We start from the raw sequence: 18,030 nt of genomic DNA on the forward strand, positions 1-18,030 counted from the left end.
TCCACATATTGTGCTTGTAGAACTTTGTGTATACTAGTACATTCATAGGCCATACCTTCCAGCAAAAGTAGCAAATTAAGACCCAATATTATGTCTTAACACTTGGCAAAGTGTCTTTTCAGACAAGCATCAGGTAAAAGACAACATGGGAGAAATGTTTTACAGAAATGTTGTGAGTCTGTGCCACGGCAACTGCTTAGTCCATAGCCATTTGCTTCTAGATAGACTAATGTGTTCTTAAAGTACATACTCTTAACATTTTCAATAGTTGACTGTTTACTAAAAACCAGTAACACTTATTTTGTGCCCACGTCACATTTGAGCCAGGCCTTCCAAGTCACTCATTGTGCCCCTGAAGCTGACCACTCACTGTTTGCTGCACTGGATCCATCGGTCTCCATCCTTCCCACAGTTTCCCTTCTCTGTGCCTTCTGTGTTCAGCTTTTCGTAACAGAACTTGTCAGACCCTGAAGCCTCTTTTGGAGATGAGCAAGAGAAGAGAATTTGTGTTAGTCATCTTTGTTATTCACAACCAGCAGTGTGCAGGTAAATGCTTAACAACTGGTTGTCCACAAAAAGAAAAAAAAAAATCCTGACTCAAAGCATTTGGCAATTTCCATGCCAATTTCCACGGTGTAAATACCACTGTGCAAATTTCCATGGTCTAATTAACACATGGCTAATTTCAACCGTCAATGTGATGGCAACAGGCTTCTGAAATTCCCGAAAATTTAACACTTGGCTCTTGCAAGCTACTACAAGACAGTGCTAACACATCCCTGTTTTTAACTTGAAAAACAAACTGATTCCCAAATTCTTGTTTGGTGGGTTTCAGGGAGGGAGGCAGAAATGGCCATCAGCAGGAATTAGGGAAAGTGGCATACAGAAAACTAATAAAGAATCTTAGGCCTGGGGTGCCTGGGTGGCTCAGCTGGTTAAGCGTCTGACTTTGGCTCAGGTCATGATCTCACGGGTTGTGGGTTTGAGCCCTGCATTGGGCTCTGTGCTGACAGCTCAGAGCCTGGAGCCTGCTTTGGATCCTGTGTCTCCCTTGCTCTCTGCCCCTCCCCCACTCAGACTATGTCTCTCTCTTTCTCAAAAATAAATAAACATTAAAAAAATTAAAAAAAAAAAGAACCTTAGGTCTGTTTTATATTAATATTAAAATATATTATAAAGTCCTAGGCAGTTAAGATTTTGTATCGACACTTGGGTTTTGATTTATAAACCTTTTAAAAGACAAATATGCCTCTATCATCTTTCCTCTGTCAAAACTGAAGCACTGAAAGTAAACCTTTCAGTTAAATGATATTTAACACTGAAATCACTCCTGCAGGGGCTCTATTGTCCCTTCATGTGCTTTCTTTCCTTTGGGGGTGACCCAGCCTCCACCACAAGACAGACCCTTTTCTCTCTGTTGTGGTCTGGCCCCCAAAGGCTGAAGTTGAAGTTTGCTGGAAAGGCACTGTAAATGTCAGGAAGAGAAGGGGTGCAATTACACTTAGGGAATGTACTGAGAGTCATGACTATGTTCTCAATCTCTATGTGTCTGCCCCTCAGGAAGGACCTGCATTTCTTCCCTTCCAAGTGAGATAATAGAATTACAGAATTTTAAAAAGTCTGGTACTTTTCTGGGGTAAAAGAACAGAAGGCTAACTTGAGGGGTAAAAGTTAAACCCAAGGTACACAGTGAATCACCAAGTGTCTCGACAATGAATGTGGCCATCCCACTGAACCCAATCTTTGCAAGTGGATGTGACATCCCTTCTCTGACAGCCAGATCACTGAGTGACACGACTTGGTTCTGATAACAAGTCCTCAGCTTGAACAGTTGTTTTCTGTGGTTTTGTGACCACACTCACAGTCCTCTTTACTCTCATCCTTTCCTAGAGTTTTTTTGAAAACGTCACTCCGGGAGCATCTAGGAGGCTCAGTTGGTTAAACATCCTACTCTTGATTTTGGCTCAGGTCATGATCTCATGGTTTCTGAGATCAAGTCCTGCATCCAGCTCTGTACGGATAGCATGGAATCTGCTTGGAATTGTCTCTCTATCTCTCTCTCTCTGTCCCTCATCTGCTCATGCTCTCTCTCTCTCTCAATAAATAATCATTTAAAAAGAAAAGAAAAGAAAAGAAAACAAAAGAAAACAAAAGAAAACAAAAGAAAACAAAAGAAAACACCAAGCTGTACATGTCTTTCAGCAAGACTGGCAGTGCAGGATAGTATGGAGAGAAACCTGTGGGCAGCCACCAAGCAGGAAAACATGACTTACTCGTCCCCCAGATGTGCTGACATTGGTTGTCTCGGGTCTTGCACTCCCCGTTGTAGCAGCGGCCCTGAGGACAGTGACACACATTAGGAGGCCCACACAGCCGGTTCCGTTTCCCCCAGATTTGTACTGCAAGATCTCCTTTTGTTGTTTTAGATAAGTTGATTTTTTTTCACTCGATACCCCAATATTTTCAGTGAAAATAAAAATCACAAACATCTTAAGGGAAGTACAACAGACAGTTAAATTCTAAAACCCAGAACAGACCTCAGGGTACAGCTCTTGAAGTCAAAACTTAATCATCTACAATTTTACATTTTATGGAAAACAAAAGTTGGTACGCTTCTTGGGTGATTCCAGAATGACCTTTAGCTTCTTTTGGGTGTGAATGTTACATTACAACATGGCTTTCAGGAAAGAAAAAAAATCCTAATTATAACAGATTACAGCACACTATAACAGTCAGACTTTCCCATAATAAGCTGGCATTATTGAAAGAGGGTCACAACTCAATAAATTAAATTCATAATTCCTTAGTTGTTACATTTTTTCCCTTGCCCTCAATCAACAATTTGTCACCAGGGTTAAATATAATACTATATTTAGTATTTGATATGCTATGAAGCAATGCTGAATTAGAAGACCACTGCAATAATTTATTGTTCTTTGAGTTGCAATTTCCCTTCAAAGTTACATTTATCAAAAAGAAAAAAAGAACTCACAAACTAAGCCTTTTAAAATTACATTTAAAGTTTATTGCCCAGCATACCTGATTCTGATTGCATGCATATCCGTCTTGCTTATGAAGATTTGGTGGGCACTGAAAAATATAATGTGTTTAGTTAATGTTCAACATAAGTACCTTCAGATTCTGTGTACAACGTACAAAAATGCAAAACAAAAACCAACCATGGTGAATATATAATTGGGAATGTTTAGAAAAACATGAGTAACGTTAAGTAGGTTATCCAAACCAATTCTTGGTAAAATTATTCTTGGTAATTATTCTCGGTAAAATTCTTGGTATTATTGGTAAAAATAACAATTAAATTAATCCATGCAATGGGTATTTTATACCATTACATTCACTTGCCTACAGTTAAAAGTAGAAGGAATTAAAACAGACAACCAAGGGAATGAATCACCTTGATATGTAGGAGTGGACACATTGGGGAACTAACTCACAAGACCTTTCTCAGCCCTGTGAAATGTCAGATCTGCATTTGACACCCCTGATGCTCACCCATAGGCCACATCACTGAGAAAGAGGAAATACTCTTTCAACTCAATGTCAGTGTTGCATCCCCAAACATCTCCAACCTCTCAAACTACAGGCCTGTCACTAGAACAATCGTGGCGGGATGGTTCTTTCTTTCCCTGGGTCTATTTATCAAACCATTGTTTAAAAAGTACACTTCACTTTCCCAAAAAGTTACCCTGAATAATTTAAAAATTTTACTATCTATGCATTTTATTTGCCACATTTGAGAGACCTGAAGACAGTTCAAGCCAAAGGCTCTTGTACCGTGTTCAAAGCAATTGTGAAAAGAAAAAAAACAATATGCATACAGGTAAAACAAGGGAATAAGAAACACAACAGGCACTGGGTCCTCCCCCAGTCTTCACTTTGTCAGTAAATGTCAGTTCCACTCTTCCAACGGGTCAGGCTCCAAACCTTGAAGTCGTCTTCTGTTTCTCTCTTTCTCTCACACCCTCCTTCCAGTCTGTCCACAAATCTCCCTACCTCTACCTTCAAACTATAATCACGATCTGACCACTTCTCTCCACCTCCACTGCTAACACTCGGCCCAATCTGCCATCATCCCTCACCTGAAGTGCGACATAGCCTCCGACTGGCTGCCCTGTTCCCACCCTACTCTGCCGTGACTGATGTGACTGCAAATCTGCCAGGCACGCATCCCCCCCACGGCCTCCGCCCTGCTCTTCCTTCACACTTCCCCCCAGACTTCTGCGTGGTTTGCTCTCAAAAACTATGACCCGTCCCATGTTGGCGTTCTCCGTTCCCCATTTCCTGGTTTTTCCTTCTCCTTAGGATTTATCACCTTATGCTCATATGTGTTACTCGTTTGTCTATTGTCCCCCTCCCAGTGTGAGCTCCAGGCAGGCGGGGATTTTATGTTTGGTTCCCTGCTGCCTCCCAAGCACCTAGAACGAAGCCAGGCTCGATATTATTGAGTAGGTGCTCAATTAGTATTGGCTAATGGAATAAATAAATGAATGACTTACGCAGATACAATTAAGTTACTCTGTTCTCCACATATCAAGCTGTTTATCAAGTTCAGTACAGAAAGGCAATAGAACCAATTTAGAATTTACAATTGCCAAGAAGCACTAGCTTACTGAGGAACACTGAGATAAAATGCTTTGGTTTTTCCCCTTTCTAAAGAAAAACTGGCTTTCACATAAGCTTTCATTCACCACAGCTTTATGATCAATCTGATGGTGACTATTCAAAGGACATAATTATCAGCACTAAAACCTAGCATACTGGTCCTGTGGCACAAAAACAGAGATCTGGCCACAAAAAGTGGCCTCTTTCATCCATCCAAATCCACTCAAAACACAATCATTATCTTATTAATCAACTAACATTAATTATTCACTTACTCTGAGCCAAATACAATCACACTGAACAAAAATGCAAAAGAAACGTGGCTACTCAAATAGGTATACCAGGGTCTAAAATTACTTTATCACATTTGACTTTTGTGAGGTCGCAATTAAAAAGAAATGTGTAGAATTCTTACCAATTAAAAGAAAAAAAGCCCTTATTATAAACTGTCACAGCTACATACAAGATTTCTCATCAATTTATTTTCAGTTTAGGCTAATAAAAGTGAGTTGCTTATTACTGAAATGTTTAACGTGGGAAATTACAGAATGTCTTACTTCTCTGGAGACACATAAAACAAAAGAACCATTCATCTGTATACTTTGTTCTGCTGTGAGCAGAGCTCTGGATTCCATCTCTAAATGCCATTCTAGCCCCCAGTTTCATGCTGTGCAGGAAGGTTCACACGAGGCAGGCTTCAGCAGTGCAATAGCATTTAAATGTGCTTATTTTAAATCGTGTTATGCCACCCATTTAGATGCCATGTTTCATAGTGCTAACGAGAAACATTTCCCACATCTTTCAAAAATACCTTTATTATATCATCCGGTATTGTTTGCCAAGGATTTCTCTCAGTTGCACAAGTATTGTTTATTCTGTGAGAAACCGTGAATTTAAAAACCAGCCCAAACGGATAAGCAAATGCTAACATCAAAAGTAAGCAAAATTTGAGATACAAGACAAAGTCATGATGTTGCCAATGACATTGATTCTCAGAGATGCAGAGATGCAGAGATTCTCAGAGATCCCATTTTCCTAATCATAATTAGTACCAATTAAATTCAAAGTTCACTGCCTGTTAGAAAGCAGAGTTCTGACGGATCTTAGCTTCCTCTATTCCAATTATCTATTTCAGGCATATTCTGGTCATATAAGGAAATGATTGCTAAAAGAACATGCTATTCCAATATGCCACTGAGATATTAATTGAATAGTATAGTATAATAGTTTAATTCTCACCTTATACACATGAGGCAAAAAGAATGTTTTAAAAATTTAGGCTACAGAATATTAAGTAGAACATAGAGCCCTCATTAAAAAAGCCTTACTTCCAGTAAATTCTATGGCAATTCAGGAATTAAAGCCTGAAATGAAAAAAGCTGTACTTTGAAAAGAGCTGAACACACAGAACCAAAACAATATATGATGGGTATAAAAATAGTAGTATTCTACAAAACTAAAAATACAACCCAGTGAAACAGTGTATCGGGATTGTCACCAAACATAAAACTTGGCACGAAACACAGAACCCACAGTTCTTACGCTCTTTCACTAGATCATAGGAAAATTGCAAGGAAACCTATTTACATATCTAAAGAGAAGAAACAGAGAAGCACAAAGTCAATACAAAATAGCTTGAAGATATTTCACTGTATCACATCCTTAAAAGGGTCCCTCTGAATGGACTCTCAGATAATATACATTGAGAATCTTCAAAAAGGCTAGTTAAAAACCTTTGCCTCCTTCTCCTCTTTACCCCTCTCCCCTCCAAGGGAACTCAGTGTAATTCTAGCTACTCTGTTCCAATACTTGCTTCCCTCCCCCCACTGCCCCACCTGCTCCAGGCAAGTAGACTGCCTGACTGATTGACAAAGCGAGGAAGAACTACCGGGCAGTTTGGCTCAGTTCTGCCTTCTTCTTTTGCCTCCTCACACAAAGTATACTCTCCCCACTGTTCCACAGAGACATACAAGGCAAGGACCCACCTTTGCAGGGAGAAGTCGCTCCAGACCCACCTCTGTCAACAACCTGTTGCTACAGCCTGAATGTGGGACCTAGAAAGAGGCTCATTTAGCTCTCAGTGCAATAGAAAAAAGGGTATTTTGACCTCCAACTGTACTCTACTTATTGGGAGCCTCTTGGAAACCACAGTACCTGGCAATAGATAACTCCACGCCTGGGCAATTTATCCTAAGGAGCAAACCCTTAGGAACAAGAAACACTCTTAAAGATGCATGAAGATGTTCACCGTCATATTAATTATAATAACGAAAAACTGCCAACAGCCCAAATATCCACCACTGGATAACAAGTCACAAGTCAAATGATAAATCCACATGACAGACTCTCATGTAATGGTAAAAAGGACATTTATAAAAACTGTGTAATAGCACAGGAAAATGTTTTTGAAGTCATGTCAGAGCAAAGGTAAATGTAGAATGAAACCCAAAATTCTTATTACTCCCTTACTGCCCTGATGGCTGACTTCCTCTCGATTTTTTTCCCACTACTCTCCAGTAATCCCTGCCTTCATTCCATTTCTTGAGGAAGATAAGCTTCCTTACTCGCTGTTTTCTGACTAGCTCCATCTTATTTGTGTTTCTACTTAAATGCCAACTCCTCCAGGAAGATGCACCTGACCACCCCACCTAACGCTACCCACCCCACATCTTATATCATCTTATTTTACACTGAGCACTTCCCACCATAGATGTTTCTGTTCACTTATCTCTCCACCCAGCAAAACGTAAGTCCCGTGAGTACAAGGACTTGTCTGTCTGGTTCCCTACCACATCCCGACGTTTACAGAAGTGCTTGACATACACAGCAGGTGCTCGACAAATGTTCGTTGGAATGAAAAATAAAGCCTTAAAGTAACATAATATAAACTTTTAAAACATAAAAATTGTATACAGAAGGAATGCTGGTAGGCAACGTCAATTATAATGGTATAATAATTTTTGACGTGAAGAAGTCCACACGAAAGCATATGGGCCATGGTGCCAGACAATGTAAGTGGGAGAGAGACAGAACTGAGAGAGGGGGGCCCCTGCTCGTGATCCCCCTTCAGTCAGAGCAGTGCTACTCGTTCTGTGCCTTCTACAGTGGGCATCCCACCCATTTTTTCTTTTCTTTTTTTTTTTTTTAATTTTTTTCAACGTTTATTTATTATTGAGAGACAGAGACAGAGCATGAGCATGGGAGGGGCAGAGAGAGGAGGAGACACAGAATCTGAAGCAGGCTCCAGGCTCTGAGCTGTTAGCACAGAGCCCAACATGGGGCTGGAACTCACACACCACAAGATCATGATCAGAGCCTAAGTCAGACACTTAACCGATTGAGCCACCCAGGCGCCCCCCAACCCATTTTTTTCTTACAAGAAAGGGCTTTGTGGTTTAAAGATGTTTGGAAACAGTACATTAATTCTTCATGAATGTGAACATACTATTTTAGATGTTGGGACAAAAAGAAAGATTAATTCATTGGATAGAAACCACATAAAGAGAACTAATCATGAAGGGGAAATTTGGAAGAAAAAAGAGATTTAGGCCCAAGAAACACAACATACGTTCCTAAAATCAAGGCATGGTGGAGATCTAGTAATTACTAGAAAACAAAGTAAAACAAAACAAAAAACAAAGAAACTAAATCATATTCACACGTAGTCCAAACTGAAAGCTTTCCAATGTGTAAGATACTTGCAAGTAAAATGTATTGTTCAAAAACTCAGCTTGTCATACCTGGCCGGAGTCTCCAGTACAATATTCAGTAATATCACACCCATTCACAGCATCCCGACATTCATACCCTCGTGGCTGAAACTGCAAATAAAAATTCAGTATTAGGAGCTAGTATTAAATTACTATTTCAAATAGTATTGTTTTATTCACCAACAATCATAATCATCACCAAACTCTTTATGAAATTGCAAGTCCAGGTACCACTCTCTGGAGTAAAATGAATCATTAACCCAAGGCATTCAATTTTAGATTTCAAAACCCACGGTCTCAAGAGTGTTACTTCTGGAAAACAAAGTGACGGCAATTATGTGAAGAAGATACAGTTGTGTGGTTGAGGACAAAAGAGCAAATCACTAAAATACAAACATTTAAGATCTCTGTGAATATTGATATCCACACTCAGTCTACACTGATTATACCTATGAGCTTGGATGTTAATCTTGCTGTAGCTAAATGTACACAATCAAATTTCAGTGAATTCATATGAACTCCTTTCAGTGACACCAATCACATTGAGAGGGTGGGTAAAAGATGAAGGGAAGAGACCATCGATGTCAAGCAATTTGTAATCTGGTGGGGAACATAAGACAATCAAGCTAGAATGTCCTAAAATGCCATCATACATTGGTAGTGAATAAAATTATAAAATCATGTAAATTTATGGTTTTAAGTAATATTAGAGGTTTGGTAAATGAGAAAAAGGAATGTTTAAAAAGTGACTTTTCAAAAAAAGCTCACTGGAGGTCCTAAGATGGAAGTTAACTGTGTCCACACATACATAAGCTGCATATATACACATATGAACATTCCTTATCTAGCTTTCTTGCCTTTATAAGGAATTTCAAAAACCAAACATAAAAATGTAAGCACTAGGTTTTATGTTCATTGTCCAAAATAAATTAGGGTAAGTTTTAAAGAAAAAGGTTAAGTCCTATTATTATTATTATTATTATTATTATTATTGGAACTATTATTAAAAAGACCACAGGAATTGTCCCTTTTCTATTCAACCATTTAATGTGGCTTTCATCCGCATTCAGGGAAACTCTCAATGTTTATTTGGAAGGAGTATATGTATATTTTCTTAAGGAGGTATTGAAGGGTAGGATAGTTGACAGTGAATCATAGTAAAGGTAGATGTTTTGACCCCCAGGTTTTAGGTAGATTTATTGATTGTACAAAACTGTGAGGCACATATCAATCAACAGATTTGTAGCAAGTTCTAAAAATGCTGTATGTACACACTGAGATATTTAGCTAATATGTCCATGAAAAGGAAGACAAAATTGTCAGGTAACTCACAAGACATGAGGTATTGTTACAGCAGGGCCCGTCGCTGCAGTGAGCCCCATTGGAGAGAGAGCATTTCTTACAGCAAAATCCATAGCATTCCTAGAGGAAACACTTCAAGTGAGTAAGCGAGGAAGCTTATGGGCTGGTCATTCAACCCTGTCTCCACCTGTGTACTCCACATGGGGAGACTTATACAATAGCAAGCAAATACTTTAGGAAGTAATCACTTTAAACAATGATAAGAGTCCTTCCTGCCTTATTTTTCATCAAAGGGTGATCTTCTGTGAAAAGGCTTGTCTACCAACAAGTAAGCTCATCTCTTAGCAGGCACCTCACCGTTGGTTAGCTCTAACACATTCTTAAGATTCTATCTAGTTATTTTTTTAAGATTTTTTTGTAAGTAATCTCTACACCGAACATGGAGCTAATGTTCACTACCCTGAGATCAAGGGTCGCCTGCCCCACCGACTGAGGCAGCCAGGTGCCCCCAGACTCTATCTAGTTTTATAAAGACAAAAATAACACACACCATGCTTCATGATTTGGTGAAATTTGAGTGGGATGAATATGAGCTATGGATTTTTAAGAGGGAGGAGATTTGATTAGAAGAACCCATTTGGGTTTTTTTGTTTTGTTTTTCTTTTTGTTTTTGTTTTCAAACGGGGCCATAAGGACATGATTAATTCTAACCTGTCTGAGCTGGGATTAAGCATTAATAGATGAGAAAGACCACTGAGAAGGCCAGTATAGGCTTCTCACTAATGCTATTCTTGTTTGCTCTGGGTAAGAACTGTGCTGAAGACAGAAAAGATCTCTTATACCTACCACATGTAAACCACAGTCACATTCTTCTCCAGCCTCCACATATCCATTTCCACATTCTGTGGGCTCAAATAGCTGAAAGAGATTAGGAAGAGAAAGGAAACACGTTTTAATTTATCACAGAAAGTCAACACACCAATTGGGCCGTATAATTGGCTATCATGTGATATTCTTCTGTGATTTGTTGTGATGGCACCTATAAATGATGTCTGTGTGGGAAACACTGTTCACTTATTAACAACACTTCTAAAAAACATATTCCAAATGGGGTAATATTTCTTGGAGGATTCTCTGGAGATGGGCCCCAGAGATGACCTCTACCATGAGAATTACTTGTTAATGGAAATAAGCTGTCAAAAAGAATAGATCACTTATCATATTTGCTAATGGAGCTAAAATGCATTGCTAAGGCTCACAGATATCTAATTTCGTGACTTATCTCAAGTCGTCTGAGAAAACATAAAATTGTCAAAAAGATAAAAATGTTTCAGCCACAGCCAAATGTGATATACACAATCAAGGAAATTCAAATAAGCTTAGAAAAAGTGCTGCCCATAATTCTCATTGAAAAGAAATCTGTACTGTCCAGAGCATATTACATAAATGTGCAGACATATGCATGGCTCTACAGAAATTCCTCAATCATTTCTGGAGCTACGGAAGAGTCAAATTTCTAGAATGACTCACACTGCTAGTGCTGTAACTTGCTTGCCAGATAAACTGTATTGCAACCAGTGATAGAGGCAGTTGATTATTTACAAGAAACATTTCTATTTTCCTTCAGCTGGGACCAGATCTCCCTGGGCACGTCCATCACACTTGGATGGAGACTGGAACAGCACATCCCAATCCAAGTGCTCAAAGCCATGAGCATGAGAGGGCAAAAGAGACTCCTTCGCCAGTAGCAGTACCCGCCCCCAAAGAAGGGCTGCCTTCCACTGGGTCCACCTGACAAAGACCCAATTCTCCTTCCACTTGCAGGAAGGGAAAACTCTTATCAGAAACAAGAAAGGTTTCCAGGGTACTTGGGTGGAGTCAGACTCCCCTATGGGAAAGTCCACTGAGTGAAATCAGCAGTCCTAATCTCCATGGGATTTTTATCAGGAGGCAGGAGAAAATGGAAACGGAAAGCTCAGATTGGAACATGGCTGGCGCTTTCTATCAGGCCCCGCATGGAATCAACTACTAGACTTCATTCTTGGACCCTGCTTCCATCCTGTGACAGGTCACTATCACAAACTGAGCGGAAAACATGGCCAGTGGGAAGAGTCCCATAGCACAGAAAACAGACACACAGATAATGCGAAAATAACATGGAAACCACGCACGCATACATTCACTCACTAAAAGCACTTAGAAAAAAAGAGTCAGTTCCTTCATGCATACATATAAACAGTTCTACTGGAATCCATGGGGGCTTAAAAAAATCCTTCTAGGACACCTGAGTGGCTCAGTCGGTTAAGCATTTATTCTTGGCTTTGGCTCAGGTCATGATCTCACAGTTCATGAGATGGAGCCGCACATGTAGAGTTCCACGCTGATGGCACGGTGCCTGCTTGGCATTCTCTCATGAGTGCGCCCCCTCTCTCAAAATATAAATAAATAAATAAATAACTCATAAATAGATAAATAAATAAATAACTCATAAATAAATAAATGAATAAATAAATAAATAATTCCGCCATGTAGCTTAAAAAAATAAATCTGTATTTACTAATTTTTAATTTTTTTATGTTTACTTTTGAGAGATGAGAGAGAGACAGAGACAGAGCGTGAGCAGGGGAGGGGCAGAGAGACAGGGAGACACAGAATCTGAAGCAGGCTCCAGGCTCTGAGCTGTCAGCACAGAGCCCAACGCAGGGTTCAAACTAATGAACCGTGAGATCACGACCTGAGCCAAAGTCAGACGCTCAACCGACTGAGCCACCCAGGTGCCCCTGTATTTACTAATTTTTAAAATTGAAGATGTATAGTCATTTTTATTTAGTTTCCAAGTTATTGGAATAATTTTCTTTCTACTCACAGGCAATTTCAGAAACCTAGTAGTGGATCCTTTAACACACTCTAGAAACTTTAGAACTCAGTGTTGTTCCCTCAAGCATGCTACTCGTAATTAGGTGGCGAGACACAAGGCAGGTAAAATTAGTCACATACATTGCAATTCATAAAGCCAGCAGCTCACATTAATTCATTAATACTCATTTCCCCCATTTTAAACACTTTGAAATTTTCAGATTTCCTGTATTGAGATCAATGCCATGAAAGGCAGGCAGCCGAATTACATGATGCAAGGTCACTTTAAAATTCCTGTTTCTTTTTTTGCAGCCTTACTGAGACTTCATATAGGTGTCAGACATCAAACTACTATCCTCTGACTACAGGAGTATCACTTACTTATGAGGATAGTAGTAAATTAGTCTGTCAACTATCCACATTAGTCACTGATTTTTATTTTTTTAAGGCTAACATGATTTCACTGCTCTCTCAATTCATAGAGCATTAAATCTTCTTGTATAGCAAATGGGTTATATTTGGCTTATGAAGTAGTATTGTCAAGAGCACTATGAAATGTGCAATGTTAGAATTTCTATACCATCTGCGAATTAGCAGCAATCCTATCTCTTTGCTTGTTGAAAAATTCATTTCCAAAAATGCTACGATAGGTCCATAATCTCTTATCCAAAAGCTTTGCAGCCAGTGAGTTTGAAAGTCTGGCTTTGCTAGATTTTAGAAAAGTATGATGCAATTACCATGTTCTATATAAAAGCCCTGAGGGGCCTCATGCATACCCTAAAATCAAAAACATTTCTATTTCTGCAGTAAGACTTATGAATATTTACACTATGGGAGATAATAAAGGTTTTCAGTCCAAGACAAGTTTTACTGCCTTGACATGTTCTAGGAAAACTCATAAAAAACACTTCCAATTTTCTGAGCTTTTTGAATTAAGGAATTATGGATAAGGATTGTGACACTGTGTATATGAATTTGATGAAGTGCCATTTGACAACATGGACCTTCCCACACAGAGGGACTACAGAATAAATACTAAATACACATATGTATTTATGAGATCCGCAAATACCTCGAGCCATTTTTTGGCTGGCTCATATTAGTAATGCTTCCTGTCTAGGAGAATAGACCACTCAAAAAAAAAAAAGCCCTAGAGAGAATGCCAAAGGAAAATAGAATTTTTGTCAGAAAAATGGGTTAAAGCAATATATCTTTCTTTGTTGTTTTTTTGTTTTTATTTTTTTAACGCTTATTTATTTTTTAGAGAGAAACAGAGAGTGAGCAGGGGAGGGGCAGAGAGAGAGGGAGCCACAGAATCCGAAGTAAGCTCCAGGCTCAGAGCTGTCAGCACAGAACCCGGTGCGGGGCTCGAACCCACGAACCGTGACATCATGACGTGAGCCTCAATCGGACGCTTAACCGACTGAGCCAGTCGGGCGTCCCTAAAGCAATATGTCTTAATCTAATCCACAATCTCTTAGCAGCAGGATGAAAAACCCTAATATGAAAATTTCAAAAATATTTTAATTGAAGGATGTTTGTTTGGAGGGGAGGGTGGGAGGGGTACAGCCAGCATTGAAAAATCAGAGATTCAGAGCGGGGAAACTATGGTTTTATCATTCATTTAAACAGGACTAGTTCTTCAAGATGATAATGGCTTCTATAAATATTAATCTGATCGACAGAAAGAAAACCTGTTTTCCAAGACAAGTATCTGACGTTTGGCAGTATTCCACTGTAAAAAGATAAGTCTTTCTGCATCTAGTTTTATTAAGCTACTCTTCAACATTTCACAAGCAGTAAAACGCAAGAATGGCTTTTAAGTCTTTTCCCACAAATAAGAGATTTGCGAGTAGATCTGAGGTGTATATGATTTCAAAGGCTGTTGCCTTTGTGTTATGCACATTAAATGAACTTCTTAGAAGCAAAACCAAAATTGGACAAATGATTACTCTTTCTGAGTTACTAACCTTTGTCGGCCTGTTGAAAAGACAGGCTCCTCCCCCTCTCTGTAAAAAGTCTCTATATTCCAAAATGCTGCACTTTGAGAACTTCCGGGAGTGGGACACCCTGAGAAAATAAAGAATCAATTATGTAAATAATTTACCAAAAGCAGTCATCAAAGAAGAAAATTAAAACCCTTGAACTAGAACAAAATGTTCACTCTGGACCTAGATGCTTCCACACAAATGTTGACAAGGCATTTATGTTCCAATTGCCAAATAAGTATGTGTGGTAGAGTTTACAAAAATAGAAATTCAAAGAAAACCACAGATTGGGAGGCAGGTTACAACCTCCTCAGCAGCCAAGCTCTTCTGTGCCTTGGCTTAGAAGAGGTTTAGAAAGCTCATCACAAAACTTCTCCACCTAGGCTGTATTTTTAAATGTGGTCGTTTTTATTTGCTCTGTCTCAGTAAAGGCAAGCACTTTTTTGCCTCTGTCCCAAATAAAAGACACAAGGGAACCTGTCAGATTCTACTTTGGAGGAAGGAATTGTGACCGTTAATTTATTAAAGATTATATAATGCAGGCTTCAGGAACACAATTGAGGCAAACAAGGAAACCCTAAAGAGAAGTATTATACTACACACACACACACACACACACACACACACACATGGATATCTGTATATATGTTTTTGGCACATAGGGTAAGCTCCTTCTGAATTAGAATTAGGTAATAAATAGCTCCTTATGCTCAACTTCAAAAACTATTTGGTGATATTAATGATTTAGCAGGAATATAAGCCTGTGTGATGAAATTAATCAAATTACTATCTCTAGGTCAGTACATAGGGAAATATTATACATATGGTCATGGTTAAATGGAATCATACACGCTGATTCCTCGGGCATATTTGTCACAGTACTTGATTTGAGAGTGACAGGCCGCTTATTCCGAGATGTAATCCAACAGTTTTTTTGTAACCTGGTGCATGAGGGTAGTATATGGAAGTAGGAAAAACCTACCATTGTTGACAGGGATCTTTTAAAGAGGCTTGGCATTTCCTCTAAAAGTCTGATAAGACTGCATTTTCTTAATTTTTTTTTCAACGTTTTTTATTTATTTTTGGGACAGAGAGAGACAGAGCATGAACGGGGGAGGGGCAGAGAGAGAGGGAGACACAGAATCGGAAACAGGCTCCAGGCTCCGAGCCATCAGCCCAGAGCCTGACGCGGGGCTCGAACTCACGGACCGCGAGATCGTGACCTGGCTGAAGTCGGACGCTTAACCGACTGCGCCACCCAGGCGCCCCAAGACTGCATTTTCAAATCAGGAAATAAATTGGCATACATACACATATTTAAATACACACACACACACACACACACACACACACACACTAAGTAGTTTTTTTTTATATTCTAAGGGTGGTCAGTCCAAAAATTCATTTAGAAATTGGGAGTTCAGAAGGCAGAAGGCAGCTCCCTTTAGAAGCAATATTATCAATAGTGTTACCTTCCTACAGTAGTCCTTGAAAATGCTGTTTAACCCATAATGTTACTAAATTGTGGTGCAATAGTAAGGGGAGCATGAAGGCTAACGGTTTCATGTTTAAACTACATTTCTAGAAACCTATGTCCTAAAGCAGCAGGCGGAATTTTGACTCTCTCTGCAAACCCTCACACTCACACTCGTCTTTTCCCCATGAGCAGGACTCCCGGGGAAGAGTAAGGAAGGGACTCTGCATGAGTAGGTCAGGGCCTCTGGCCACTGGGGCTCCTCGGGATGGGGGTAGGACCAGAAATGGGTGATGTGTTGAGCAGATATCTGGCATGGGCAGAAGGAACAAGAGAGACAAAACGGGTGAGAAAACCTCTTCCAGCTAGAAGGGGTGGGCTCTAGCTTAGATGGCCATGGGCCAGTGGCTCCCGTGGGTGCAGGGGCTGGGGCAATGTTTCCAGGCTTTGGTTCATAGCTGCAACGGCAGCAGTTCACAGCTGCAATGGCAACTAAAAAGGGGTTCTAGTTCCCAGAGTGTCCTCACAAGAAGAGATAGGTGAGAAAATGTTCAAATTTCTATCAATAGGAGATACCTAATTTAGACACAATAAAGTATCTTAAGAACCAAAAAAGCTGTATTGATTATATAAGCAATATAGTGTAATTTTTACTATGGCAAACATGTCTATTGGAGAGTTCCTTAAAATATAAATTGATAAATAAATTGATTTTCATTGACTGCTTCAGGCAGACAACCAGCTTTTATTCTAAGTGCACTAAAAAATTAATGCCTCTGCTAAACTTAGAAGCATTTAATAATGTGCTTCCTTTAAAGGTCAATAGAAAGAAATAGCAGTTATTACTATATTTTATTATCAACAAATTTAAGCAAAAAATTAAAATATAAGGCAAATTAGTCCTTCCATTTTTAAAATATAAGATAATTAACTATTGAATTTATACTGAGTATTGAACCTAAGAGACCAGTACTTGGGAGACTGTGTATCTAATCATAAACAGCAATTTCAGTGAAAGGCATATTTCAAATGCATATATAATGAAATTTTACCCTGTTTCTTCCATGATGCAGCCACCCCAGGACTCTGTGCAGTCACATTCTAGTCCGATGAAATAATAAGCAAGAAAAAAAAAGAGAGAAACAACAAAAGTCACATCTTTACTTTGCACTGCAGCTCTTGAGATAATTCTCATCACCAATTTCATGTCCTAAAGATACAGAACGTGAGGTCTCTCCAAACAAAACCTATTTCTTTTAAAACAATACTTCTTTATCCTTTCCAGGAGTATAGGTTGCTCCCTAAGACAACAGCTGCTAAGGAATAAAACTGTGCCTGTCTTCGTGTTTGTAACTCAGAGAACTCAATTAATGTTTAGGGAAAAGTAGCCTGGTCTGGAAATGAAAAGCCTGAGTTCTGGTCCAAACTCCACCTGATGAGGAAAACGGGGAATAACCTCTTTGCCTATCTCCCAGAGTGGGTCGCGGGCTCATGCAAGATGAGCGCCTGTATGTGCTCTGTGAGCTGGAAGGCTCGCTTGCACAGATATAACGAGTCATCACTGAAGCTCCGCCAACAGAGCACACAGAGGTTCCAGGAGAGAATTCCATTTGCTCGAGTCAAGGTGAGGTTGGGCCGGAACTTGAAGAACACTACGCTAAAAGGTTTAGGAAAAGAGAGCATTCTAAAATAAAAGTGTAAATAGTCATTTAAATTAAACAATAGTCATAAACTCAACATGGATGTCAGACACTGCCATACTGATACAGTAATGGGCTGTTCTTTTATTTTTCCTATTCTTTTTTCTATCATAAACACAGATGTGTTTACAGAAAGACTCCAGATGGGATTTTTTCAAAAATCGAAGTTCAGAACTAATGAACTATCTACCTAAACAAATAATTCACAAAGGAATAAAACATGTTAGGAAGGAACTACTCCAGGCATTAGTAATGAACCCCTACTTCTCACCGCAGACCCTCACCCAACTCTGTAACAGGTCTCTGCTGACCCCAGCGCTGGCCTCTTCACAGCCCCAGCCTTCTCAAACAAGGCCATATACCTGGCCCTACTCTTT

General features: G+C 39.4%; 1 protein-coding gene across 6 annotated transcripts in view; it reads right to left on the reverse strand.

Moving 5' to 3' along the window:
- The window catches only part of ADAM23 (ADAM metallopeptidase domain 23), a 200,124-nt gene that overhangs the window by 55,679 nt on the left and 126,415 nt on the right, over nt 1–18,030 (reverse strand). For all 6 annotated transcript variants that reach the window (XM_058707552.1, XM_058707532.1, XM_058707542.1 and 3 more), the window contains exons 14-21: nt 17,006–17,054; nt 14,462–14,561; nt 10,482–10,553; nt 9,666–9,755; nt 8,364–8,444; nt 3,040–3,090; nt 2,274–2,337; nt 371–476 (exon numbers count right to left, since the gene is read on the reverse strand). In XM_058707552.1, coding sequence (XP_058563535.1) covers nt 371–476; nt 2,274–2,337; nt 3,040–3,090; nt 8,364–8,444; nt 9,666–9,755; nt 10,482–10,553; nt 14,462–14,561; nt 17,006–17,054 — 613 coding nt within the window. The remainder of the gene's footprint in view (nt 1–370; nt 477–2,273; nt 2,338–3,039; nt 3,091–8,363; nt 8,445–9,665; nt 9,756–10,481; nt 10,554–14,461; nt 14,562–17,005; nt 17,055–18,030) is intronic.

This window comes from Neofelis nebulosa, chromosome 2, assembly GCF_028018385.1.
Source record: "Neofelis nebulosa isolate mNeoNeb1 chromosome 2, mNeoNeb1.pri, whole genome shotgun sequence".
Classification (NCBI taxonomy): Eukaryota; Metazoa; Chordata; class Mammalia; order Carnivora; family Felidae; genus Neofelis; species Neofelis nebulosa.